This window comes from Hippoglossus hippoglossus, chromosome 11, assembly GCF_009819705.1.
Source record: "Hippoglossus hippoglossus isolate fHipHip1 chromosome 11, fHipHip1.pri, whole genome shotgun sequence".
Lineage (NCBI taxonomy): Eukaryota > Metazoa > Chordata > Actinopteri > Pleuronectiformes > Pleuronectidae > Hippoglossus > Hippoglossus hippoglossus.
The window spans coordinates 17,514,046-17,541,393 of NC_047161.1; the positions used below are offsets into that span (position 1 = coordinate 17,514,046).

Here is a 27,348-nt window from a genome sequence, read left to right on the forward strand (position 1 = left end):
ATATAAATTTATCAGGAAAACAATAATAAAATTATGAGAATGAAGTGGTAATTTAACAGGAAAAATCAAGATATTACAAGAATAAAGTCAGAGTTAAACAAAAAATAATAATATTGTAAGATAATAAGAATAATAAGAATAATAAGAATAATAAGAATAATAATAACGAAAAACAATTTCACAATTTTTTTTAATAAAGTTGTTAATCAACAACAACAAAAATGTCAATTCTTGATTTACGCCTGTTTGAGTAACAATTGGTTGAACCTGCAGTGCTCATAAAAGCTGCTTTTAGTCCATAAAAGTGTATATTCATGACCTTTTTTAAAAGATGTCTGCCTTCAGGAAGTAATCTGCTTGGGTGAATTACCCACAGAGTTGTTAGTATTTTCATTGATGTCTATTATGATGGAAACTGGGTCTGAGGGATTAAGATATTGATTGAAATTGGAGAGGGAAATGTAAAGTAAAATACAGACTTACAAAATAAAATCCAAAAAATAAATCCTATAAAAATGACTTCCTTTAAATGTAGTTTGAGGTTGACAGGAACTGGAAGCAGGCATAACCAAAATAAGCAAGAAACATGAATATTAAAAAAATGAACATTTTTTATTGTACCATCGTATCTGTTATAATAATGCTATGCTATATATATCTGTATTTATAATTTTACATAGAACACAAGCTAGTAAGGAGTACATACAGTACAGTCAGCAACATAGAAAAATATTAGTATTGGCACAGATGAAGTAGTATTTACTGTACATGGTATACATTCTGCAAACTGCTGAATGAAACAAACACATGTTCCTCACAGTGATGTCAAACATTTTTTTTACATTCAGTTCAAACACATGAATGAGGCTCCAGCAAGAAGGAGACAACGATAACACATCTCCTTTCATTCAGATATTTCACACCGTCCTTCATCAACCACACACACACACACACACACACACACACACACACACACACACACACACACACACACACACACACACACATCTACTCCACAAATGAACATGACTCTCAGTAAAGGGCAATCAAATACAAAAAGGTTCAAGTTAGCTATTATGAAGTTTGACAGCACTTTCAAGGATCTACTGTATTCATGGACACATCTGACTTCACTCTCTTACGACAGCAGGATTGATGTACACTTAACACTCTCAGAGACACATTTAGTCATAAAAAAAGAAACTGGACTTAGAACCTGTATTCGCTCTCAAACGTGCTAATCTGAATCCCAAAAACACTTCCTGCTGACCCCTTTCAGTAAACACACCTGGGCCTAAACACACATTTGGAGGAGAAGCAAACAATTAAAGCCTTCATTCATATACAGTATGTGTATGTGTGTGTGGGGTTTTGTGTGTGTGTGTGTGTGTGTGTGTGTGTGTGTGTGTGTGTGTGTGTGTGTGTGTGTGTGTGTGTGTGTGTGTGTGTGTGTGTGTGTGTGTGTGTGTGTGTGTTGAGAAATGATGCATGATGCCTATGCAGCTTTGCTTTGTGTCTTTCGGGGGGAACTATCTCGGCGTCCTAAGGGAGCCCATTTGATTAGAGTCAATCACGGCGACACTCTGCTTACCATGCGGCGCCACGGCAACAGCTTCTACACAGAAAAGAGCACTTTGCGATGTCATCGCTTGTTCTCAGAGACAGCGCACTTTGAAGACGATACAATGCTTCAATGGCTGAGACGGACAGCCAAGGTCGGCTCTTACAACCTATAGATGTAAAAAGAAGCAGTGCATGTAAAAACAAAAAAAAAAACACGCACAGGAAAAAAATGCTGTTTGGACTTTGTTAAGCTACTGGAGTTTGACTCAAGGTTGTCAATAAAGTGCACTTGCCATCAAACCAGTGCAAAGGTTAAATACAGCTCTCAATATGTACATGACTGCATAATGCAGCAGATGCACAGCCACTGCTGGATATGAGACGTTTATGATAACAGTTCTCTGATGCCAGAATGTAAACATTATTTGATGGACAGCACGGTGATGAGGAAACAGTCCTCACCCATATGCTGTAAAAACCACATCTCCTGTCTGTCACGCTCGAATGTGACAGCAAAGGTTGTGGATGGTGACGTAAAAGTAATTTACACAACACAGTTCTGATTCAGCTGATGAGATGAGCACATATTTTAGACAACGTGAGACAGGCTCTGCTATGACAGTGCTTCCCTGCTCCCATCATGCATGATACCGAACTTTATTGATAGAAAATGACAATGTGTGAGTAAAAAGTCTTGGCAGTAGGTCCGCACTACGTAAAATAATCCAGTTTTCCAGGAAAACAAAGCAATATCACCCTGATTCACCCTATTTAAAAAAATAATAAATGTTATAGTGCCTTATACAAACCATCCAACCTTGTTGAGAGGATTTTCTTCAAATTAATTTGGTTCATTAGGAAAATGATGGTCATTAGACCATAAGATTGCCGTGAATCGTCATGGATTTTCTTTTTCACATTATATGAACAGTGTATTTGCTGTTGATTACATGATTAAGCCTTTTTTCTGCCTAGCCGTCACATGATTCAAGGACCAATCTGGGAATTAGTCATGTTTCTCACTTGGGTTATCCTCATAGCTATCATGCTGAGATTTACTTCTATACTTTTAGACGGTTTATGAAAGTATTAAGCGTTTGCTAAAATTCTTCAAGGTTGGCCTTCGAAATTACATTATCTTTGCTCCATTCTATACGGCAAGGTCTTTCACTAACTAGGTTCCATTATTACATTGCTAAAAATTCAAGTCCACTGTGTAGTCATTTTTTTAATGTGAAACAAGTTATAGATGCTAACCATAGCGTACTGTCTGTCCTGCTCTTAAGTGGATTTGGGCAAAGTTCAAAATCAGTGAGCCCGCATCCTAAAAGCTTTTTTTGCGTAAATATACTGCTTGAATATATTAACCTTTATTTATGCAAAGCTGAACAAGCAGGGCTATGGTAGAATTTCAAAGTCTTTAAGGCTTTTTTTAACCAACTTCTGGAGCTAGCATTAGCCCACTTAGATAGCTACCTACAGTAGTTCACCTCTTTTTTGTCTGAGCTGCGACAAATTCTGATCAGCACATTGCTCCCTTGTCTTGTGCAGTGGTTTGATGCCAACTAGAGAAATTACATAACCAACTGTTCATCACAGTGTACTAAAATTGGCATATCGGTAGCAGATCAAAATTGAAATTTTTCTGGTGATTAGGCAAAGCCTGACAGGTGTAACATGATTTAAAGAGTGTTATGGAATAATGATTATAGAAATTAGTCAATCGGGCTGTTTTGTCAGTGCAATCAGTAAAAAAATAAAAGCTAACATAGAGCCTTTGGTGTCAATGAAACCGTAAGGCTCATTGCACTGTAGCCTTAGCTATCTAAATCAGGGTCAACGAGACAAACATAACTTAAAAGATAAAGTAAGTGTATGAAGAAGCGTATTCTTTTTTACACTATACTGAATTACAGTCTACATAGCATAACACTTCCTCCTGCACAGTATCATTAACACTGATTTTCAGATTCAATTGATTTGATGATAACAACACACAAGAGATCACATTTAGATGGACTAGTTACACTGTAGATACATCAGCAGATAAAAAATAAATAACTTTAAACAATATACTCATTTCTGTATAAAGGACAGTCTGTTTTGTACAAAAAAATCATGTACAATCCAGAGGATAAATGCTGTGCATCTGTGGCCTCGTTTCTAAGGATAGTGTAAAACTATCTGTGTAACCTTTACAGAAGAATTCAATCAACCGGCGATGCTATAGGTTCCAACCCACTCTGCAATGTAAGTACTGTAGTTAAATGCCTGCTGACAGGTTATTCATAAGGCCAACCAAACATCTACAGTCAGTGCTGTGATAGATGTTGTTTTACATGGCAACACATCAAACTCAGACTTTTGAGTTAGCAATTCAAGTCAGAATACACAATGACGTTTTCTTAACATCTGCTTTCAATCCGAACCAATGAGATATACACGTCTTGCCTCTTCGATACCAGGGATTATATACATGAAATATACTTTACAAGGTGAAGGTTAGGACCTTTTCCTCCAAATCAGCTCTGCCAGTCGCCAACAGGTTTGGTCCTGTCAGTCCGGAGCACTAGCACCTTTATTTGAAGTAGTTGAGTCCTGCCACTAAGAAGAACTTCTCCAGGAAAAGCTCAGAGTCCAAGACGGCGATGTGGGCTGCTCGGCCAATCAGGGTGTTGGCTGTGTTGGGCAGGGCATGAAACACATTCTGGCGGATCAGCTGGCACTCTTTGGCCTCCATGAGTGGCTGCAGGAGGTTGGTGATCATCTCAGTGTACACAGGTCCTTCAGTGCAAAAATGTGGAAGGTTACAGCGAGTCCTCCTAATTTACATAAAAAATCTTTTGAATTCAAGTGGAGGGATAAGTAATGCTAAATTAAAAATGTTTTGCACCAAAGTTAGCTCAACAGCAATTGGCACACACATTCTTATTATTTTCTTTCTTTATATTTCACATGGCCGACCACACAAACTGTTAACCTTTGCTGTTCTTTAACAGTTTGACATTTTGGGGAATATGTTTTTCTTTCATTACATCCAGCCAAGAACACATCCAGCACTTTACCACCTATAAAACCACAACTTATGTGTTGTATAATTTGTATCTATGGATTACATAAACAAGATATAATGTTTTAATTTGGCATTAGTGGTGCTGGCAAGTACATTTTTTAGACAAAGTCAGATTGGCTGTCATCCCCGGATTGCAGTCTAAATGCTAAACTAACTAGCTGCTGGCTGTGGCTTCATATTCACTGCACATAACTCGCCTCATCGCACACTCGAGAAGAAAGTGAAGTGGAGTGGAAGTGGGGAATTTCTTCCCAATTCCTTTAGCAAAACCGCAATTAACAGGAAGATCCTTTTCTGATCAGTGGCTGTGATCTTTGCCTGCCTTGCAGATTCATTGTATTCATTCATCAAATGGATGACCTGGTGAACGTCTTCATCACATAACATTTTCCCATGAAATCCCAATCTAGCTACAGGGGCAAATTATGTTTTAATTGGCTCTTTTTTTTCTCTTGCCCTCATGTCTTTTTTTTTTTTTACTTCCTTTTGTTTTCAAAATATTTATATTAGTACTGGATTGGCACTGTTAGATGATGTTCTAACAAACCTAAAAACAGAATTTAATAAACCATGGAAACATCCTACTTTATTATTTTACAAGGTCTAATCTCTGTCGCCTGATGATGAATTAGCCTTTGGGGACAACGGGCAATATTTTGGGGCTCCCAGGGTGGACAGCGTGTATCCAGACCAAGTCTAACTCTTCCTTTCCATGCTATGGTTAACCCTCTGTCTAGTTTTTTTAATCACACGAATGGAACATTTCTCCAGACAAAACATAAACAGCAATACTTTTTGTAGATGTTTTAGGTCCAGACTAAAATTGGGCTCATCAGTTAACAACGCCTTTTTTTGCTCTCTACAAGCCATAGACAACTAAAGCCTGCTCAAACGTGATTGGTCAAATTAGAAACGGAAACCAGAAGACCCCAAAATATTCTCCCTCACCTCCAGATTCTGGATGTTATCATGCAAAATGTGTCCATCAAGATTATAAAGGGCCAAACAGGCTGCTGATGTATTCACTTATTCTGTAGTTAAGAGGTGATTTGTAGTTACAGCTTCATATTACACTTAAAGTGAGCATAAGTGCCTTATGTTTAACAACTTAACACACAGTAGATGCACAGGTAAAAAGTGAGATTATCATTCCAAAATATTGAACAACATTATTATACAATATGCATTGCTGACCTGTGGTTCTGTCTTTGAGGGCAGTTTTGCACATCTCTATTCTTGCAGAGTGGAAAGGAACATAACGGTCCTGTGGAGATGCCACCAAAACCACATTCTTGAAGAACTGGAGCCCTAAAAGGACACAAAAAAAACCTGGTAAACAAGACTGCAGTGCGTGACTGTGTGTGTGAGAGAGAGGTGGAGCCAGACGAAAGAAGTGAATTGGTTGTAAAACGCAAAGTACAGTGACAAAATACAATGAAAGGCTAGATAAAATTGTGGGGGTTTTTCTCTAGTCTCCTGTCAGTGTGCTTTTAAGAGAGTGCACTGGTGGGTTTCAAATGACAGGGTTTGGATCGTTTTGTCAGCCTGCCACAGCTCTGGTGGGGGGAAAAAGCGTTTTCAGGCTTATCTTCTTCAAGCCTGTGTGACAAACGACTGCTTTGTTCCACTCACACAGTGGGGAGGCCTCTCACAGGCCACTCACTGTTTCGCTGGCAGGGGTTTGAGTGTTCGCAAGCTGATGTTAAAAAAGACAAGACTAGATGCCAAACATTTTAGGGAATATTTGAATAGACTGTCTTTCAGGTAATTGTGTGCAGAGTGAGGCAGTCAATACAGTGACTCTGCTTCGAATTTCATAACATACCTGGTTTCTGACTCAGGACATAGAGAAATGTTTTCCGTGGATCTACATGATCTCTGAAGGTGAGCTGCAGCAAGGATCCTGATTTCTTCAGCTTCTGCATTAACCACAGACCTAAGCAATACACATAGCACACACACACACACACACACACACACACACACACACACACACACACACACACACACACACACACACACACACACACACACACACACACACACACACACACACACACACAGATTAGAAGGCTTCTTGCTTTTTAAACGCCAAGCACACTGAGCAGTATCCATGGTATTCTTAGATAAGAGACTATAAGGAGCACATTACATCAAAATGCTATACTATGCATCTGCAGTGTGTGTTTTTTTTTACCCAGAGCTGAGTATGGGCCTCACCTGTGCTGACCAATGTGCTGTTGTTATAGAGCGTTCCCAAGTGTGGGCCTGACAGCGAGAGGAAAGTATGCAGTTTGGGCAAATAGCAGCGGAACCGCGGCCTCGTCAGCACTGAGCGGATGATGATGTTCCCTAGAGAGTGGCCGATGAAACTGTTGGAGGAAGACAAACAACTTTCACTGAGATAAACTTGCAACTTGAGTGGGTGGCAGGAAAAACAGTGCCTCCAACGCTGCCGACCTCTGACACTGTGCAATGTCTTATTATAGACTCAGCTGTAAGTAGGAAGGACAGCAGGTCCAATGGATGCTATTTAGAGATTTTAGCTGCAACATTGGTAATTACAGAAAATTCATTAACTTGTTAACTGCTTGAACATCCTCAAAGGCAATGACAACTTAATGATGCTAACATAGAGGACATACAATACGAATTAATAACATCTCCCCAGCAGTGGGAATGATTAGATTCATGACGCTATGTCTGTCACTTAGTTTAATTACTGAACTGATACTGCTCTACCCGAAATCCCTCATCGCCACGCCTGCTCCTTCTCATCTGTCTCCTACCAAACTAAATATAGAGGTAATATGCAAAGAACCAGATGCTGTTGTAGCAGTCCATTGCTTTTGTCTTTGATTCTTACTCTCTTGGGAACACGCTACAATAAAGAGAGTTAACAAACTTGGGGAGACAAAAACTGAAAAATAAATTGGCACATTGAGGGCAATTAAGAGGGAAGATAAATGACTTAATTTAATGGGAACTCTGCGACAGAGCGCTGCATAAAGGAGAATAATCTATCAAGTGAAAGTCAGAAACTTATTGGCACTGTATGATAAGACCTTTTTCATCAATTTTGGGTCACTTATCCATTTTGACTTGGTACAGTGTATTTATTATCACGGGCTTAGAGACTCCTTTAAGTGAAGGCAATCAATGCTGAGCACAGGCATCAATGTAAAGACAATGCTGCCATCTACTGACCAAACTAAAGGCTGCTCAAGTCGATGATTGTCCCTGCTCTGACTTTGCCCCAAATAATCAATCAAAATCAATCCAAAGGACAGTTGTCAGGAAAGTGTATTTTGCAAGGTATTAAAGTGGAGCGGCTGACCTTATCCTGCGAATGGTGAGATTGTACAGCTGGATATGCTGAATGATCTCATCCAGCAACCTGTCCGTCATGGTGTCGAAATCTGCAAATGTGTCAATCTGCGGGGAAACGGCAGATGAAAAGTGCAGTTGTCAGCACTCCACAAATTGCCTTAAAGCACTTTCACAGTATGTGACGGTACATGTTCTCAATTTGCTCCCGTGGCTGTCATCCACAAATGTACCTGGTTCCTCTCAGACATGAGGAAGTCGAGCCTGGACCCCGGCAGCCCTAACTCAATGAAAGTCTTCACCAGACGAAGGTCTGCGCTGTTTCCTGGAAGCAAAAATGTAATTATTCACACATGCTTTCTGGCTCGGCTCTTATGAAGGGTACCCATTGATCATTTAACAGACACCTGGAATATGTTTGAAGAAATCAGGCTATAGAGTGCAATGTATTTTAGGTTTGTGGGACATACACTCAGAGACTAAATTACCTTTACAGTGCTAATTAGGACATCTTAAAAAGGATTTACAGTATGCCGCAGATGTGTCACTTTCATTCCTATTACGTTTGTGTAGTTATGCTGTGTGGGGACTCACCGTCAAGCCCGTGGACACACACCACAAGGTGTATGCCGTCATCAAACTCCTCATCGTCCTCCTCCGGGGGAAAGTAGGGCAGATCTGATGCCAGGAGAGGAAGGTCGCTGTACAAGCTGGCCTGAAAACTCAACTCTTTAAACAGCTCCTCTTTGGCCTTGTAGAAACTTCAGAGATTCAGGAAAGAACAAGAGGGATTATATTCTGGGCATTAGCAATAAATTGAAAACTAACTTTCCAGTAATGTGCAAAGATTAGCAAATAATGTAAACCTTAGTTACACACTGAAATTAAATGCTGATCTAAGATTTCATTTTGAAAGATGTTGCACTAAAACTCCATCTCATAAACATGGTCCTATAGTTTACTCCTTTAGGTCTATAATATGATGGAAAATATGTCCAGATTTCTGCATTTTATTTAATTGCAGTACACAACAAACCAAGGCTTCAGACCAAATGTCTCAGAGTTACAAGAAGCTTCTCTGTAGGTTTTATTATTCCGTCATCCAACCAGGTTAGAGATGTTAGCAGTGCAGGAGTCAAACACAAATCCGATTCCAGTTCCTGTACTTTCAGCTAATCATGATGGATTTGCCTGCACACTCTTTGATGTGATTTAATACATGCAGGAGGCATTTCACCTCATCTTGACTTCCTCGCTTCAAATTTGCCCACATTTTGTTATGCTAGGCTTTCCAAGCATGAGTAACTGCCAGCTACTTCAGCAGATGTCAACAGCTGTCTCCACATACCCATAAAACCTTGTGTTTTGACCTTGTTTCCAGTAGTTGCTTTGGATTATAATGTTACTCCTCCAAAGTTTTCCTTGGAAGACAGCCTGCATTTTCATTTTCACACATTATCTATTGACATCCAGGTCAGAGAGGTATTATTCTCACCTGCCTGAACAGATATCACAAACACATTTGAACATGCTTGAGACGTAAATTCCTACTGACTTCACACAAACTATTCCTTTGGAGGTATAAAATCTTAATAAAAGCAACTTTCAAATGAAATCAATAATTTTTACATCAAAAATGTAAATTGATTGCCTGATCAATTTACATTTGCAAATTGATCTGTCCAAATCTATGATAGCCACCTTGGTTGTTAAGGACAATTCATCAGCAATGCCCCATTTGTTGCCCCTGCATCAGTCATTGTATAAAACTGGCCCAATTTCTATAAACGTAATGTGATTGGCCTGACCGGGTCAGATGGATGCAAAAATGCACCTGAAGTATTCTCTGGGAAAATCAATGAAAATGTCGAAAAAAAATGCTCTTAATAACTGCTCAATGGTTAAACCATGTCAAAGACATTGATAAAGCCTTCCTAGATACTTCCCTGACATATACAGCACCCATCCACAAGTGCAAATGCAGAAGCAAAATGCCATCTACTCTGCAATGTCAGCATCCCTCCCTTGGCAGATATTTGTTATGTAACTTGTTCAGCAGGCTAATGTTTTACAGAAAACATGGATCCTGGCTTGTAGATGAGAGGAAGACATTAGATAGAAAGCTAATACATTTTCGGTTGACACTTTTTTTTCTGTTGTTGCGTATGTAGCTGCTGTCTGGTTGTTAGTCAGTGTCACTGTTTGTCTTTGTAAACCAATGTTAACATGCTACAGTATGTAATTCAATTTGGGGATTTAAAGACGTTTACACCACAATAAGTCGAGCTAAAACATGAACTCACTTTAGCATTCGTTCGTTGGTCTCATCATCCGTGTTAAGGGGGTTGAGTGAAGATGAGGAGATGATGCCAAAGGAGCCCAGGGGCTGATGGGTTATAGGTGAGGTAGTCTGGCGAGTGGACATTCCACTGACGGACGGAGAGTCTCTTAGAGCAGAAGAAAATGGCAGACAGGTCGGGGCACAGGACACTGACATGTTCACCACCTCCACCATCTTCTTATTCACAAAGGCCAGCCCAGAGTTGGGGATCTTAGAGGACTTCGTCTGGCAGTCTAAAGGCTCTTTCTCACTGGATGATAACCCATTCAGTTCAAAAGATGATATGATATCGCCGGCTGTCAGCCCTTTAAGGTCACTGGGCCTCCGTGTGGCGGTGGTTCTGTCGGAGAGGTTGTTGGAGAATTGAAGCGTTGAGGGCTCGAGAGGTGTTTGGGAGACATCCAGACCCTCCTGGTCCTCAACAGTAAGCACTTCAGTCTGATGGAGCCGGTGGCACTCATCTCCAGTGTCAATTCTCTCTTGATCTGCTGCACTTTCATGCACACACGGTTTGTTTCCACAGCTGCAGGGCACTGCTTCTGATTCAATGAGATGCACATCCTCCACTGAGGCGCTCACTTCACTGATGTGTGTTTGAAGATTAATATTCTCCCCATAGCTGCCAATAACAGCCCTTTCCTTCACATGAGGGCTTTCTACAGACTCTTGCAGATCCAACACTTCAGACACACCACTTAACACTGTCTTGGGTCTGCACGTGTCTGCATTTGACTTTTCATAACTAATACTCTCCTTGAGAATATGGCCAAGATTTGTGACTGAACTTGTGTCTAATAGAGATTGTTCTGAATCTAGGTCGCTGATCAGAGAAGAGTAGGTGACCTTACATGAGTCCTGGTGTTGCATTAAGCTCTTGGTAACTGCTTCCTGGCTGAGCAGCACATGGTCCTCCTCTGTGTCTTCTGGGCTACTTATCTGTGGTGCTGAGACCGACTTGGTCAGTTTGCTGAGCTGCCTCTGTTGCTGGTCCTCCTCATAGGGCAGGGAGCTAATGGACGTGAGTGAGGCCTGTATACCAGCACTTGGAAGGCTGCCGTTACTCTGCATCTGCAGGCCTTCCAGAGAGCTGCGGTGGACCCGGTGCCGACACACTATTTGCTGTGGGAACTCCCGTTCACTGGAGAAGTCCAGAGGAGGCCGACCACGCAGACTAGCCTCCACGGGCCACGCTACCGAGCTGGGCTCACTCTCGATACCTGAGTCGGAAATAACAGAGGACGAGCGCTTCATGATTTTGGAGCCGACCACGCCTCCGCGGTGAGTGATCTCTTTTCTGAGATCCCCAGAAAAGGGAGACGTAACTGGATGCACATAGGCTGGGTGCAGGCTGATGAGAGGGATATCTTCACTCTCACCATCCATGGAGTGATTTAATGGCATTGCAATGTCAGACTCCTCTTTATTGTTTTCATCCTCTCTTGCATAGCTCTCCTTTGTGGCATCAGAAAGTGGGACAGTGTTTTCTGTTCCATGAAGAACAGGGGTCTCATCACTGTTGCTAGTGGAGACGATGAGTGGGATGTGGCCTGAGGTGTGAACCAGGACTGTTTTGCCTCTATGTGGATCTACTTCACAAGGCTTTACTGTGATGTGCCTCAGGCCCGGACTGCAGTTCTCCTCAACTCCCTCTTGTTTTTCTGTTGGCCCCTTCACGTTTTCTGCCTCTGCTTGAGGGAGTTCAGCTCTGTCCTCAGGAGGAATGGGGCTCTGGATACTTCTGATATTGGGGCAGGTCTTACTCTGCTCTGCTATCAGGGAGACATATGTGGGCAGGTCCATGCAGTCATCACTGTCCAAGGGATCCAAGGGTATTGCTGGTGATCTGGCTCCCTGGCTGCTTCCACAAATCTTTTTGGAAGAAGTGATCGCTGGACCTGAGTTGGTCCGCTCTTCAGTAGTTGCAGGCATTGGCACATGTGAGACCGACTCTGGAATAAAAAGGGACATTCCAGTTTTAAAGTAAAGCTTTTGTCTTGAAAAGCACAAATAAATGATTAGGTGTAGATAAGACAACAGGTCCACTGAGCTGATGTATTACCTGTTTGAGGAGACTCCACATATCTGTCCTCAAAAATGATGGGCAGGCTGTTCCAGTCCCCATCGATGTCCAGGCACTCAACTGGTAGAGGAGGCATCTTGGTCAGGTAGTCTGAACTCCGAACCTCTGTAGCTATCTGGCCATGTCTGTTGATTCTGGAATAAAACAGTAATATTATGAATAAAACACCTTTCTCCATTCATAGAAAATCAATAGTCTCCCCCTCAGTAGACTTATACTTACAGTTCCTCTTGAAAGGTTAGAAACAGCTCTTTGGGGTGTTCAGTGAAGAAGTATGCCTCTGAGAACCTCCTGACCTGATGTTTCCAGAAACAGAAAACACAGTTCGTATCTTGGTGGTGTGCAAATCTCATCTTTATTGGCATTGAAAAGATATGATGATTACAACAGTCAATCTCATTCAGTCGATCACTTGAGGTTTAGACTCAAAGAAAGTTTAAAATCGCCTCCAAAGTGTTTTCCTTCTCAAGCTCCAATTAGAAATACATCACTTTTTGAAAGTCAGCCACCATGGCATGCAAATCACCATGCACCAAACACCCTATCTGGTGAATCTTCACTCCACAATAATTAGATAATATGTGTTAATTAAAATCCTAACGCGACTGGTGTGTGGCAGCATGGGAGTATCCCCTGGGATAATCTAGTACCGAAGCAAACCTTCACTATTTTCAGACAATTGAGACGAAGCAGTGCAATGTAAGAGAGCCATGAGAGCTACTCCACTGTGAAGCTCATACTCATATTAAATAGACCAGTGATTAGATAGAAATGACACTGGAAATTGTATTAGTCCGTTCACATGGGATTAAGCTGTGAAGGGGTAGTTGATTCATTTTTCTAATACCCTTGTCTAGCGGTCACTGATCACTCAGCCTCTCCAGAGTTTGGTGAAGTGAGGTCACTTCCCCCCCCCCCCCCCCCCCCCCCCCCCCCCCCCCCCCCCCCCCCCCCCCCCCCCCCCCCCCACAACCTTAAAGGGTTAACTGTATAGATAATGTGTGTATGCATAGATGGATGTATGATTTAATGCAGAATACTTTATACTATTACTAAAGGACAGTTTCAAAAGAGAGATCATTACTTTTATTCTGTTAAATGTTTACTTTCATGCTACTTTTATTAATTATTCTGTCCAGATGCAACGAAACATTCTTGCTTTCACTTTTTTTTCACTGCTGGAGAATGATTCAAACAGTACAAGCAGCTCATGTTAACAGACCACAGGACCGAGTGCAGTGAGCTGGTGTCAATGCAGGCCTGAGGTCAGTCCATCAGTCCACCATGCTCAGACTGAACTGACAGAGTTCAGTCAGCATGTACATTGGAGAGGAGGGTACACAGAAGACATGTGCCGCCCCCCGCTCAAGCTTCCAGTCCCCCTCCTCTCTCCCCTCCCATTCTCATTCAAACTGATTCACACTGCTGAGCAGCTCTGCAGGAAACAGCCAAACACAAAAACCCTAAATGTCTAAATCTCCCCTGATTTAAATTAGATGAAGGACTTTCTTCTCACTTTTTACTGCAACACCTTTGCTTAGCATTTGTTTATTTGAGATTCTGATACTAGTGTGACATCTAGTGGCAGGGATTATCATAAGTATATCATCTTAAATAATAATCAGTTAAATATATGCAACAGTACATTGTGCTTAAAATCGACTACAATGCATGCTTTCCGTCATAATGGATATATTATAGCTAACAGTGTACATCTTTGCTATTGTATTAACTATTTAAATAATCATGGTAATACATGTAGTCTGATGAAGAGAGACAGAAAAGTCAGATCAGAGTAGAAAGATTTCTTCAGGTAAAAGTAAAGACATGAAGTCTGTGTTTTTATCAGTGGATACTTTGTACTTTAAGTTATTTTGTACTCATAGTTACTTGTAAAGTAACTAAGCAGCGGTACTTTCACTTGAGTGCAGTTTTTGGCATCTCCTGCCACCTCTGGTTACAATTCAGATCTTTTTTCTAGTCCGACATGGCAGTTCCTTGAGATTATTTTTAATGTGGTATGGGAACATTTTAGCCTGTGAGACCTTTAAGAAAATTGGTCAGGATATACCTTAAGGGGGGTGGTTATAAAGCTAAAATGTCACTGGTTATGAAACTACTTTGATTGTTCTCTATTTTTGTATTTTCGTGTGGGCACTGATGAAAGAAAATGGCTTATTTTAAACAAATTCTCATCAGTGCACTGTGATGCAGACTGTGGCTCAGAGAACACACACAGTGAATGATGATGCCTCTGACGGTGTGTGATTCTCACCCTGAGCGTGTGGTGCTCCTGGACCAGATAGGACAGGATGTGGGGGTTGAGCACAGCAGCCTCCAGGAAGCTGCTCCACAGCGCAGCCAGCTGGGAACAGAGCTGGCTCACGTCCCTGCTGATCTGCTCTGCTACCTTCTCGGGGCCCTCTTGCAGCTGATGGGAACAGAAAAAAAGCATGTATCCATATCTTATAAAACTGGATGCATTAGCTGTCAAAGATTTCTTAAAATATGTCTTCTATTTTAGGATCCCTGCTCAACTTGCTCTAATATTTATACCCATTGAAAATAGAGTGTCTGCAGTATTCCAGGTCATCAGATCATTGTAGGCAGCTCATGTTAATGATGTAAATCAATCAACTCATGCTTCTCTCTGTCATGCCAGTTCACAAATGCATCAATGCTTAAAAGCTATAAGTATTTAATCTCTTCATGATCCTCCTCATGCTTTACAAATATATCGTTTTATACTACAAAGATATCATCCCCTTGAATAATGTTTTTATATCTGTCGTATATTATAGTAAAAAAGAAATTGTTTAGTTTTACGAGCAGCATTCATTTAGATTGGGGAAATACAATAAAAGAGGACAATGCATGAAAGCGTTTGAAATAGATGAAAATTCACTTCAAATGCAATACCTTCAAATTCTGCATTTATAATTTGACAATTTTACTCACGCCAAAAATCGATTTTACAAAAATCTAAAACAATCCAGCTTTAACAATAAAAATCATATTAAGATTAGCAAAGCCTTATTTTCCATCACAAAGCAATAAGAAAGGTGTGTTTGACGTGGCTGTATCATACCTGTAACTCTATTGTGAGCTGGTTGAGAGTTTCTTCTACATGCAGCGCCTCTGTTGAGAGAAAGGTCATTGGCAGAGCTCAGTGAAAAAGGATATTAAACTGTGTGTGCTAAGTCGTAGTTGTTACAAACGCTGTACAACACAAAGTCATATATTTGAATTGTAAACTTTTGCAAACATTTTAATGAGTCAGAGGTCAATAGAGTCAGAGTCTTCTAATTCTAAGTATATTTTACCTCAAAAATATTTATTTAAAGTAAATTGAGTATTTTTACATTGTTCATTTATACTTTTACTTGAGTAAATGATGTGAATACTTCTTCCACCACTGTCACTTTGCTAACAATGTTCCGTATTAATCTATGTGGAAATAAAGATCCAGAACAACTCAACCACTTTTCTTGAAACTTGGTGGAAGGGTGCGATATGGGCCGAGGAAGAACCCATCAAACTTTGGAGCAGATTCGATCAAGAAGGCAAATCCACTTTCATTAAAATGTTTGTGAATCTCTTCATGATGGGCCCCTGCAGGGGTAGGCGCTCTACTTAGCGCTTTTCCAGATTGATTTTGGATGAAAAAAAATCAGTGTCCTAATAATAGGGTTTCACATATTTTAATTGTCACAACACCTTAAATTTGTATTATTTATTTTGAGACTTTCCAGAAGACCAGAAAAACATGAATGAATAAATAAAAAACAGAGCTTTGTTTAAACTTACCCGACATTAGTGCAATCTGCTGGAGTTGTGGGATTTCCTTCATCAGTGCAGTGTAGTATGTGTGCAGGCCTCTGTGTGCCACCAACAGGAGGCGACAGAGCCTTCGGTGCCACGTATGAGCTCTCTGCAGGCAGTCTTCACTGGGCACATAAAAGCTCCCCTGCGGAGACAGGGACCCGGGGTAAAATGTCAGCTGCTATGTAGGTCAGAGATCACCTCTCAGAAAACCGGTCTTCCTTAATAAGGGGACACGAACAACATACTTGAACTTTATAGACTGCGCTGTAACAGATGGGATCATCTCTGACCCTGCATTAAAAGGAGCTTGGTACTGCAAAGGCCAAGTTACTCGGAAGATCAAATGCAACGTTAGAGACAAATTGGCCCTAAACACAGCTTGCTGTGAGCTGTAAAAGCACATCAATACGTACATGTAGCACAGGAGGATGTAACGCATCCCTGTTATGACCTTTAAAAGTTCCCAAATGTGGGAAGCTGCCCAAGAATCCAGCGTGTCACTGTCACTATAAGTGAAAGAAAGATGAAACTGTGTATATCGAATAGTGAGAAGATTATATTTGTGCTGGGTTGATTAATTGAGGGAGCAGCAATAACAATAATTAACAAAGCACGGTCTGTCCTGCTTGTGTGAATTTTAGTAAGAGCTGTAATATGGACCATGTTTCCAGTAGATGGCTCTCTAACAGTGCTGTAGAAATATTAACTGCATTTCACCATTGTAATTCACAGCAGGCGCTGAGTGCAAAAAAAGCCTCTATCCACAAAGCTACAATTTATCTCAGCCTTGATACTTTAATCGTGTCTCCCATTGATCTCCCTGAAGAGCTAATGGCTTTCTACCCAAACAACCATCATTGTACACATCAGCTGTCACGATTTGGATTCAGTGGGCCTTGAATGTGACCAGCGTCTGCCCTCAATCTGCTGCTCCTTGACCTGAAGCAGTCAGCTGCCCGCGAGTTCTTCCCATGGCTGGGATGTTTTCGCAGCGCCAGCGGGGCTCAGAGCTTTGAAAGGCACGCAGCGCCCCACTATCTGGTGATGTACTGTAATTTGCCCCCAAGCAACTCCAGTCTCCGGCCCTATCATCACACCTGTGTGCGCTCTGTAATTGCAGCAGTGCAGAATACCCAAACCAGGAAGGAACATCTGTATGTTTACTTTCATAATTCTCTTAAGCTTTATAGAGGCCTGCCAGGATCAGTCTGTGAGCGAAGGGCAAAGAAAAATAGCTATTTTCTTCTGTATGAACCAATCATTATCCGGAAACCATAGTTTCCCTCTGTTCTGACAATGCTCGGGATGTGCCCCAGTTCTAACTCACCTGACATTTGACATTTTTTTGGTTAGCTGCTTTTTTCCTTTTCCCCAGCTCAGCATCACAGTGTGTGTCGTGTAAAAGGATCCAGTTGACAACGGTTTGTTCTGGTGGAGAAGAGCTTTTGTTGCGGTACGATTTCCTCAGAACTGTGTTTTATTTACACCAAAGATTCTCAGGTGTCTCCCTTCAAACAGCAGCATCGTCATTTTCCACTCAAAATATTGTTCCCTACCACTGAATCTGAGATGTCACAGTTGTTGTCAATGGAACAACAAGCATCTGTTTGTTGTTTGTTTTTTTCACAAATAAAACCCCAACACTTGACTTGACGTGGTGTTAAGAGGGAAAGTGCTGAAACCGAAGTGTAGCCGCAGGTGAAAAGCTCTAAACAAATAAAGGTGAAGGAAGAGGCGGCCTCGTGTGCAGATTTCACCTGCAGCTATGTAGTACGTGGCGCTTGTGAGCACAACTCATTACTGTGATCAAACGAAACCCCCCTGCCTTGCTAAATACAGAGCTTACTAAAGTGCCCAGCCAGGGGTGGGAGTAAAAAAGCAGGAGGAGGAGGGGAGGACGGGGCAACCTGGGCGCTCATTAAGATTTATGAAGGCTCATGAAGGCTGTGACGTCCGGGACATCAGGGACCTGATACGTGCGTGTTATAAAAAGGTAGAAAAGGGAACCAACAGCTGTAAAACTGTACGTACAGTAAGTATGAATAATTGGCAAACACAAATTAAACTACAAGAGGTGATTTGATGAAATATAAAGGCTATATAGGGATTAAATTACTTGGTTAGGTGTAATCACATCTACCAATACTGTAGTAGTTTCACATAGACCATAGCAGTGGCTATACTACATATTCATTCTGAGCATGTGTTAAGTGTGTTATGTTGACACCGGAGAGGTGAGAAGATGCATTTTAATTCAGCTTTAGTGGGCTAATTATCATGTACTGTGTCCACACCGCATAGAATCTGCATACTAATTCAGTATCATATGCATATACACACTAATCATCGTAGAATACTGTGCAACAAGTAAAACAGGAAACTTATACATATAAACTGTAAGAGCAAGGCTACAATTGCCAGGAGTTTCAAGCAGTAAATAGGGTTTACTGCAGTTTAGTACAATCTGGTTACTATTAGAACTATATGTAGAATGGAATAAATGCTACAAATGCAAAGTATTTTCTGTATGAAAGAGTTTTGATCAAATGTTAAACATAAAACCTAATCGTGAAAATATAATTTCCCTTCACAAAACTGAATCATCATCTGTCACTTGGGGAAACTTAAAACCAGTCAATATAAACAGAAGCAGCTTATGTGCCATGTTTGTCTCAGCAGCTTCCTATAAAGTGAATTAAATTATCTCTAACAATTAGGGTGACCAGATTCTCCACCTGCCGCTGCTTGGGAAACACTGCACTAAAAGGAGTATGACTGTTTGTCTAGGTAAACAAAGTGTGATAAATTAATTAAACATACAATATCTAGCCTTGGCCACTAGGGGTCTCTCAATCAAAAACTATCAAAATATTTTGTTTGATGTCGAGTGGCATCATGGGAGTTTCAACTTTATGGAAGAGGTAAAAAGTCAAAAATGTTACTTTACACTGTACGGAAAAAAACTGGCTAGCAGTGTGTTTGTCCGTTGTCATATGTTATTTGTTCCAGACGTTATAGAATAAACTCAGGTAAAGCGGATATGAGGTCATTATGAGGCGACAAAATTGAAAAGTCCTGTTACCTTGAATTGAATTGTAGATTTCTCTTGGTTTGATACATGCTGGAAACACTTTAGATAATTTAGGTACAAAAGTCAACAAAACATATATCTTAGTCCGAGTTGTTTTTAGACGTTCTAATGAGGAATTGTTACAGATTATATCTTTAAGCTCCAAGGAAGGTGACAAGACTACACCATCAATTCTGGCGAGAGCGTCTATCACTTCCAGATGCTTGGAGCCTACGTGCCTGGACAGGTGCGTTCATCAGATATTATGAAAAGCCACCGTGCAGCCCAGTAATAATCTGTGTTGGCCTCTGGTCTTTAAGCTTACAAGACTTCATGGGGCCCAGACAAATGACCTGTACTGAGGGACAGTCAGGTCTGGGATCTGTAATCCAGACCAGAGTGCCTCTCTACCCAGCTCTCGGGCTGAATCCTGTTGCTTCTGGATGACATGACAAAACAAATCACAGCTAAATCCATCGGGCTGATAAACCGAGATAGACATTTACGTCATCGCCTGGCATTTAGCCGCTTATTTACAAAAAAAGGGAGCAACCGACTGAACAGAGACGACACCCACTCATTTTTGAGCTGTTGTCAAGCTTTGTGAAGCAAGATGGGCTTTGACTCTCTGTGAGTTTCAGTTTGAACGCCACTGGATCAGCTAAAGGTTGACATACCTCCGAGATGACAGGCTTGCAGTAGCCAGCTCCGAACACAAGGTTCTCTACAGACATGGCAGATGGGTCGCTGGCGCTATCTGGCGAGCTCTTCCCCAGCCAGGAGCCCTTCCCTGTACGTGCAAAGCTGGAGAGAGGACACATGCAGAGACAAACCATGAGTGAGTGTGTGCCTGCATGTGTGTGTGTGTGTAAGTGTTACAAGACATAAGCTGTGAGATACAAGCTGCCACCGTTCCAATCACTCAAGTGCTCCGTTAATCTATTTAATGCATGGATGAAGACTGACTTTATGATATTGACCGTTGAATTCATCAGATAAGTGTTCAGAAAACTATCCATTAAAGCAGTTAACGCATTCATTCAACACATTTTCTCCAGTTCTTCTCTGCTCGCCATATTCATACATGTTGCAAGTCCTATTCACTCAAACACTTTCAAACTATTTTACAATTAAATAACCAAAATCTTACGATGATGATTTCGTAAATGCAGCTTGCCACAGCCGGCCTGTCAAGCTTTGGATTACTGTGGCATGATGCTGCATTAAAAGCAATATTCTGCATTTGAAAGCATGTTTTACTGGAAAATTCAGGAACATACCTTCCTAAGTTAACTTGGGGTGCAGGACTATTTTGTTTTATCTGTATCATTATCATTACCATTAGTATTTATGTACTTCCTTCTGTATTTTAACTTTTAGTTTTCCACTGTGCAGCACTTTCTATTTTAACCATTCTTTCCTTGGTGTGCAGCACTTCGTCTTTTGTGTTAAAAAGGGCTCTATAAAAAAAGTAATTAACCAGAGGAGCACATCCACTGTGTTGTATTAACCAATCGTATTGAAGACAGCCATGGATGATTTCAGATTTTACGCCAAATTAGACAATGTCTGCACTTTATTAGATTTAGAAAAATTTGCAATGCAGCAGCCCCAGCTAACATTACAGCAAATAGAGTATAGTTTAATTAGCTAGATACATTTGTAATGGACGCAGCCAAACCGGGTAATGTTAGCAGTCTGATCACACATTTATTCCTTAATATACTTATTATTATAGAACAGATCATCCCTTTACTGCAATACAGAAACATTGCTGTTTCTTTATTTCCATGTATTCTACATGGATGGTAAGGACATTGACTTTTTGCCCTGAAAACGTAGCTTTAGCCTTTAGCAGCTAGATGTAGCAATCCAAGGCACAATCGAAACCCCTTTTGTAAGTTTCAAATTTTTCAAATATTGGAAATTCAGTCAGAGACGGTTGTTTTCAAGCAACTCACTGAGCTAACCGGAGCCTAATACGCTAGCTGATAAAATCTGCCTGACATTTCAGTGGGATGAAAAGCCTGCTTTTGTTTTACTCCGTCTCCGTGTTTTTGCAAAAATGTCTTAAAATTTTGAGGAGAAAATTGTCTGCTGTTATTGTAACATGTGCAACCCTGAAAAACTAGACAGGCATAGCAAGGGCAAAACCTATTGAACATTCACTTTGATCTCTGCTGATTATCATTCTATCGTGCTAAATAAGTGATTTGTCAAATGATTGCAAAGCCTTTGTTGTCTCCACCTGATAAGCGGCTGATGTAAGGCAACCAGTGAGGCGTGTATGGAGACAGAAATGACGGACAGGTGGAAGTAGTCGAACATGACGGGGACGTGGTGGTGGAGGCCTCTCCGCGGGTGGAAGTGGAGGCTGAGGGTACGACTGCTGATCAGCGGGACAGTCAGTATCTCTGCCAACCTGAGAAAGAGAAACAGAGACAGATGTTTCTCCGGCACACAAATCACAAAGACATTGCATAAATCTGAATACTTGTTTCTCTATTTTGTTGAAAACCTCAAATGACACAATATAAAAACAACACATACAAATTTTTTAATGTACCCTTGGACTTCATTACAGTGTGTAAGTGCAAAACTACAGATGATGCAGATTAATTAAAGGAAAGTACAGCGTAAGTACAAAGTAAGTGATTTTATTGCATTTGCGTAAAAAAATAATGTTTGCATGTATTACTCTCTGACCCTGGAGAGTATTTACCTAGATAATGAAAAGGTGCAGCTCTTTGTTTAGAGAGCGAGATCTATCAATGACAAATGTCTTTCCCTTTTGTCAGACTTATTAAAAATGTATACGATGCAGACGACTTCTCACCAATAACCTAACGTCATTATTACCGACATGTTTATTTGTCCTTGCAGCTCTGAAAGAAAGACTCTGAGGAAAAGTCTGCAACTTGACTGGAATGCTAATAGAGACCTGGAGGATGTTTGTCAGTCGTACAGAGTAAACGCAGCCGGACTCTGTGCTATGATACAGAGAAGGTGCTCCATAATTCAGTGTTTTGTGGTGCCGACAAGTACTGTAATCACACAGGTATGTAACTTAAACATTTAAACACACAACACAAACTACACTCCAATAATGGGACTCTACTGAATACAAGAAAAGAACTCCAACAGGAATCGTGCATTTTGCAGTATAAACCAATACAAATTCCTATTCTCCCACTGCAATCATGTTCTTCCAGCACAGAAGTTGTGATCAGCTGACTAAAGAGGTGGCTTTGAACCAAAGAACATAATAACCCCCATTATGCTTGGTTTAAGACTCTCTCTCTCTCTTAAACACACACACACACACACACACACACACACACACACACACACACACACACACACACACACACACACACACACACACACAGCAAACTCCTCCAAAACCTACTGTTGCTCATTGTCAGTGAAGTGAAGATCCAGCTTCAACTGAAAGTCCACCTCACTCAAGGCTTCCTCCACCTGCAAAACATTGACACATGTGTTATTAATGCATGAACATGAGAGAACGGTGATAAAGAAGAAGTTAGGCAGACTTTCCTTTATGAAAATAGACCTTCAATGAGACAGAATCATTTTTCGCAGAGGTCTGTAAAATGGCAAACTGTGAAACTAACAACGCGAGCAGGAGTCTGCAGCCTCCGCTGTGTCTCTCTATTCAAGTTTCCTTACAAATTTAGCAAAATTTTCACGAAATGACCAGAAAATTGGCAAAAGAAAATGCAAGTAAATGCCCATTCTTAAACACTTGTTGGAAACATAAAGCTTACCAGTTGGTGGTGCTAATATTCTATTTGGGGGCTGTCATTGAACATATCAGGATGAAGGTTATTATGCAGCACGGTACAGTCATGTTGAGAGGATGGTGAAAATATAACTTACGTATCATTTTTTAAGAGAGGGATACAAACTCCCCATCATTCTACACAGATTTGATGTTTTCATCTCTTCGGCCTTCAGTTTGAATCAGTCAGGAGGTTTAAATTCAACACTTGATGAGCATAATCATTTATTTGCTGAATGCATTTTATTTATCGATACAGCACATTTTCCTCATTAACTAAGCATAACATCATGTTTGTGATATTTTGAGTTATTTTCCAGTGTTTCCACTCAAGTTTTGAATGCGCAAATTGATTGGAGCATGCTGGTATTTTGCAGGTAATATTTACCATGTTTACTGTCGTGTTTAACAACATGTATCTTGTTACACTCTAGTAAGTAGCTGAAGTCATAGAAGCTACCATGACAAATAAAATATCGACTTTGGTCGTGTTCACACCTGAAGGTCTGGACTATGGTGCAAACCAAAGGTTCATGTCTGCCATTGTTTACATTTGATCTGGTCAGATTTGGTGTCACAGTTCCATTTAGGTAGCAGACTTAACACTCTAGTATTTACATATGTACGTCCTGGCTTCATCACCTACGTGGGCTGCATCTACCTATACTTCACATTGATTGGTTTGTAGACCGGCGTGCAACTGACGTCACCGCTTTTTTGATGTGGCTACTGTATTCGCTAACTATTTTGGATTTGAATGGAGAAAATACATTAACCGGATCACATTGTTATTTTCATTGCATATCATTATAATATCATTATAGCGTTACCAACAGCAAAATGAATATCCTTATACCATTACTTTTGGAGAAGAAGACTGCAAGCAATCCTGCAACCACTTCAACTTCCTGTAATCGGTATGAAAATCCAAACTGTGTCTGTATCTCAACATTACCAACCGTCCAAACTACAGTTCAGTTTGAACCGGACAAAGACCACGGTCATTTGGTGGGATTGAATTTTGCTCCATAGATCTGGACCATGGTCGGTGACACCATTCACACCTGTTATTTTGGTTTGGACTAATCTAAAAGTCTGAGAGTCTGGACCAAAGAAGTAAGGTGTAACCCCCCCCCCCCCTTAGACAGATAGAAGGAAGTTTCAAATCTTCTTTGTATAAGTCGTCCAAAAACTCAACAACTCATCTGTAGAGCTGAATACCATTCTTCCAAAGGATTCAGTATTCCCTCATTTGGTCAAAATACTCACTCCAAATATCCCAGTATCTCCCAATATCCAAGTGTTCAACTGAGTTGATCACTGTGAACTCACCAACATAAGTCATTTAAATCCCCATTAAACCATTTGTTGACAGCTTGTTCCCTCGTATGGAAGCATATGTGTCCTATGTGCTGTTCCACTATATTATCTCATCTATGTATTCATGTTATTCATGTTTTTTATTTGCATCATCAGCATTTCAAACATGAAACTGATGAAGAGGAACAGTCATCACAAGTAATCAACAAGCATATGGTGGAAATACAGTGTATGTATGCAGTTGGCTGTGAATCCTGCTGTTGGCCACGCCCCCTGCTGTGAGCAGCCTTGTTTGCAATGCTGATTTAGTCACTTCAAAGTTCTTTTAAATGGACTCCTCATTTTCTCTGTGTGGCTTACAAACTGTGTTACTACATTTATTTTAATTCAGAGTGGACTGGACATGATTGAATTTCTCTCATGTTCAGAGTGCCATAGAATATCACGCCTTTTCAAATTCAAAACAACAAAGTGGGGGAAATAAAAGGTTTGATCAGAGGTGGAGCCGATATTGGACGTAATGGAGTCTTTTGAAGATTGAGGTGCAGTGCTTGTTGTAATAAAGGACAGACACAGGTCTTCCTGTCTAAAATTGATTCATACGCACACTTGGTAAACATACATGGCTGTAGTTCTGTCCGTTGCTGATGTTCTGATTGATTAAGCATACATGGGGGTGTACACAGGGGAAACAAGGGGCTATTTTTGTCTGTGCTATCTGAAGCTGTCAGCAGCAGATAACCTCAAGAAGGTTAATGAGCGGGGAGCCTTTGGGAGAGCTTACAGATGAAATCGGATATGCCTTTAAGCTCCTGTGTCTCCATATCTCCACAGGAACATGTAAAATTAGCAGTCAAACAAAGTCATGTCAGACAGAATATGCACGTTCTGACTGAAGCAGGAATTCTTTCTCCCTTCTCCGTCTAGAGTGGATGGTGCAGGGTTATGTCACTGAGTGAGCTATGGCTCTCATATGGATGATTAAGCCTCGGGAGGAGCCATCTTATCTTCCCCAAGCTCCGGCCTCTGGCCTGTCTCATCGCTGTCACCGCTGATCAATTTGAGGTCAGGTTGCTCCCGAACAAACAAACGGGAAAAAAAAGAACACGGCAGAGTGGATTTTCAGGGTCGTGCCCACGTTTAAACCGTAAAAGACACTACATCAATAACTGTCTGACAAGTTTACACACCTGATCATTTGAGCTGAACATGGGCAGTATGGGGGCACAGGCCATTTGCATTTGTTAATTAGACACATTCATTCTGAGAGGCGGAGTCCAATGACGTCATAGACATAGTTCTACTGATTCTGTGTTTGTTGTGGTTAACACACAGGAAAAATAACTACCTTTCTTTTTATCTACCTTTAATATTTCTGAAAGACACAAGCTGCAGCTATGCAGCAAAAAACTGTTATACAACTGTTTGCACTGTCAGTCATGCATTTACAGTCAGGCTACTGATGACATGTAAGCAGCCAAATGGCATTCCTTATTCTTTCTCTTCTTTTGCCGCGAGAGGAAGTGTGTGTGTGTGTGTGTGTGTGTGTGTGTGCGTGTGTGTGTGCGTGCGTGCGTGCGTGCGTGCGTGCGTGCGTGTGTGTGTGTGTGTAAAATGTCACCAGCATTACTCACCTTCTCTCCGTCCAGCAGCAGGTGGACTTTGAAGCTCATACAGTCATTCACCGTAATCTCCTCGTTTCTGTAAAGGATCTGGAATATCCGGCTGAAGACGGTGCCGTCGTAAACCCCCGCAGAGCTGAAGCTGCATTCTCCTGATGTGGGACACAACAGCATGCGAAATAACAATCAGCTCAATATGTGCCACATACAGTATCACTGATACTATACACTTATCATCACAGCACGAAATTAACCACGGCTTTTCATTTGCCAAAGGCTTCACCAGACATTTGCAGTATGTGCTCAGATTTCTTTTTTAATATGTTCCCATATTTGAAGAGGCCTGACCTGACATTTGCAAATGTTAACTAGGATCTGTGAGGGATCTGAGTTTGTATATTCAGATCTAGTACGATTTATGAATATGTTACCAGATATAAAAAAAGTGAGAAATGAAACGACAGCTCCTCAAAAATGGGGATAAAACTCCTGGTGCATGTGTGTGTCTTCAATGATTTGTTTTCATTAGTTACCAGAGGTCTGATATCACCACTGATGGCTGAAACTGACTCGCAGTTGCTTCGTGATGTGTATGGGCAAGACCGTGACACCACTCCCCGACCATGTGCTACTAGCCACATGAGTTACCTTTAAACAGAGCAAGGCTAGCTGTTTCCCCTGCTTCCAGTATTTAGGCTAACAGCTAGTGACTGTAGCTTCATATCTAACTTGAGGACATGAGGTGGTATCGATTCTTCTCTTCCACACACCGGATCGCACCAGGATTTTAAATGTCCTTAAAATCCTTTGGGAGGATTTCAGATTATTCCAGTGGAATCGTCCCAGTAAGTGGAACCACTCCTCTGGTTCAAGTCGACTTCTTGTGAGCTTGGGACCCATTAGCGCCATTATCTTTACAGTGCTGACCTCTAAGGGAGATAGTGGCTACAAACGAGGAAGTCGTCAGAGCACGATCTTTTTGCATGCATGATAAGGAGTGCTTTTAATTCGACACACATTTTCAAGCAAAGGCAGACATTGATTAATTGGTTCCCATATGCACAACACATTTATGCATAAAATGAGAAATGAGTGTCCCATGTCCCAGCTCCTTAGTGTGTGACGTTTTCTCCCTGCTACTCTCTCACTGCTCGACCTGCAGTGACGGAGGCAGAGAGGCCGTCCAGCTGCGAGCTGTGAAAGGTCTTTGAAATCCCCTGCTGAGGTGCCCTCTTTTCTGTCTCATTTCTACCCTCCCTCTCACCGCACGCCTTCTCCTGATGATGCCATGGCTACTCGCGGCATCAAGCGGCCCCCGCAAGGAA

At 41.1% G+C, this 27,348-nt stretch overlaps 1 protein-coding gene across 1 annotated transcript in view; it reads right to left on the reverse strand.

Moving 5' to 3' along the window:
* Window positions 1-3,899: 3,899 nt before the first annotated feature.
* fam135b (family with sequence similarity 135 member B) overlaps window positions 3,900-27,348 on the reverse strand; it is a 43,644-nt gene continuing 20,195 nt past the window's right edge. Inside the window, exons 4-20 of the mRNA XM_034599853.1 lie at window positions 26,036-26,175; window positions 22,689-22,759; window positions 21,528-21,701; window positions 19,957-20,083; window positions 16,192-16,351; window positions 15,473-15,522; window positions 14,660-14,815; window positions 12,607-12,680; window positions 12,364-12,518; window positions 10,267-12,253; window positions 8,558-8,724; window positions 8,197-8,288; window positions 7,974-8,071; window positions 6,857-7,008; window positions 6,462-6,572; window positions 5,831-5,944; window positions 3,900-4,347 (exon numbers count right to left, since the gene is read on the reverse strand). Of these exons, the coding sequence (XP_034455744.1) occupies window positions 4,142-4,347; window positions 5,831-5,944; window positions 6,462-6,572; window positions 6,857-7,008; window positions 7,974-8,071; window positions 8,197-8,288; window positions 8,558-8,724; window positions 10,267-12,253; window positions 12,364-12,518; window positions 12,607-12,680; window positions 14,660-14,815; window positions 15,473-15,522; window positions 16,192-16,351; window positions 19,957-20,083; window positions 21,528-21,701; window positions 22,689-22,759; window positions 26,036-26,175 (4,034 nt within the window). The 3' untranslated portion in view covers window positions 3,900-4,141. The remainder of the gene's footprint in view (window positions 4,348-5,830; window positions 5,945-6,461; window positions 6,573-6,856; window positions 7,009-7,973; window positions 8,072-8,196; window positions 8,289-8,557; window positions 8,725-10,266; window positions 12,254-12,363; window positions 12,519-12,606; window positions 12,681-14,659; window positions 14,816-15,472; window positions 15,523-16,191; window positions 16,352-19,956; window positions 20,084-21,527; window positions 21,702-22,688; window positions 22,760-26,035; window positions 26,176-27,348) is intronic.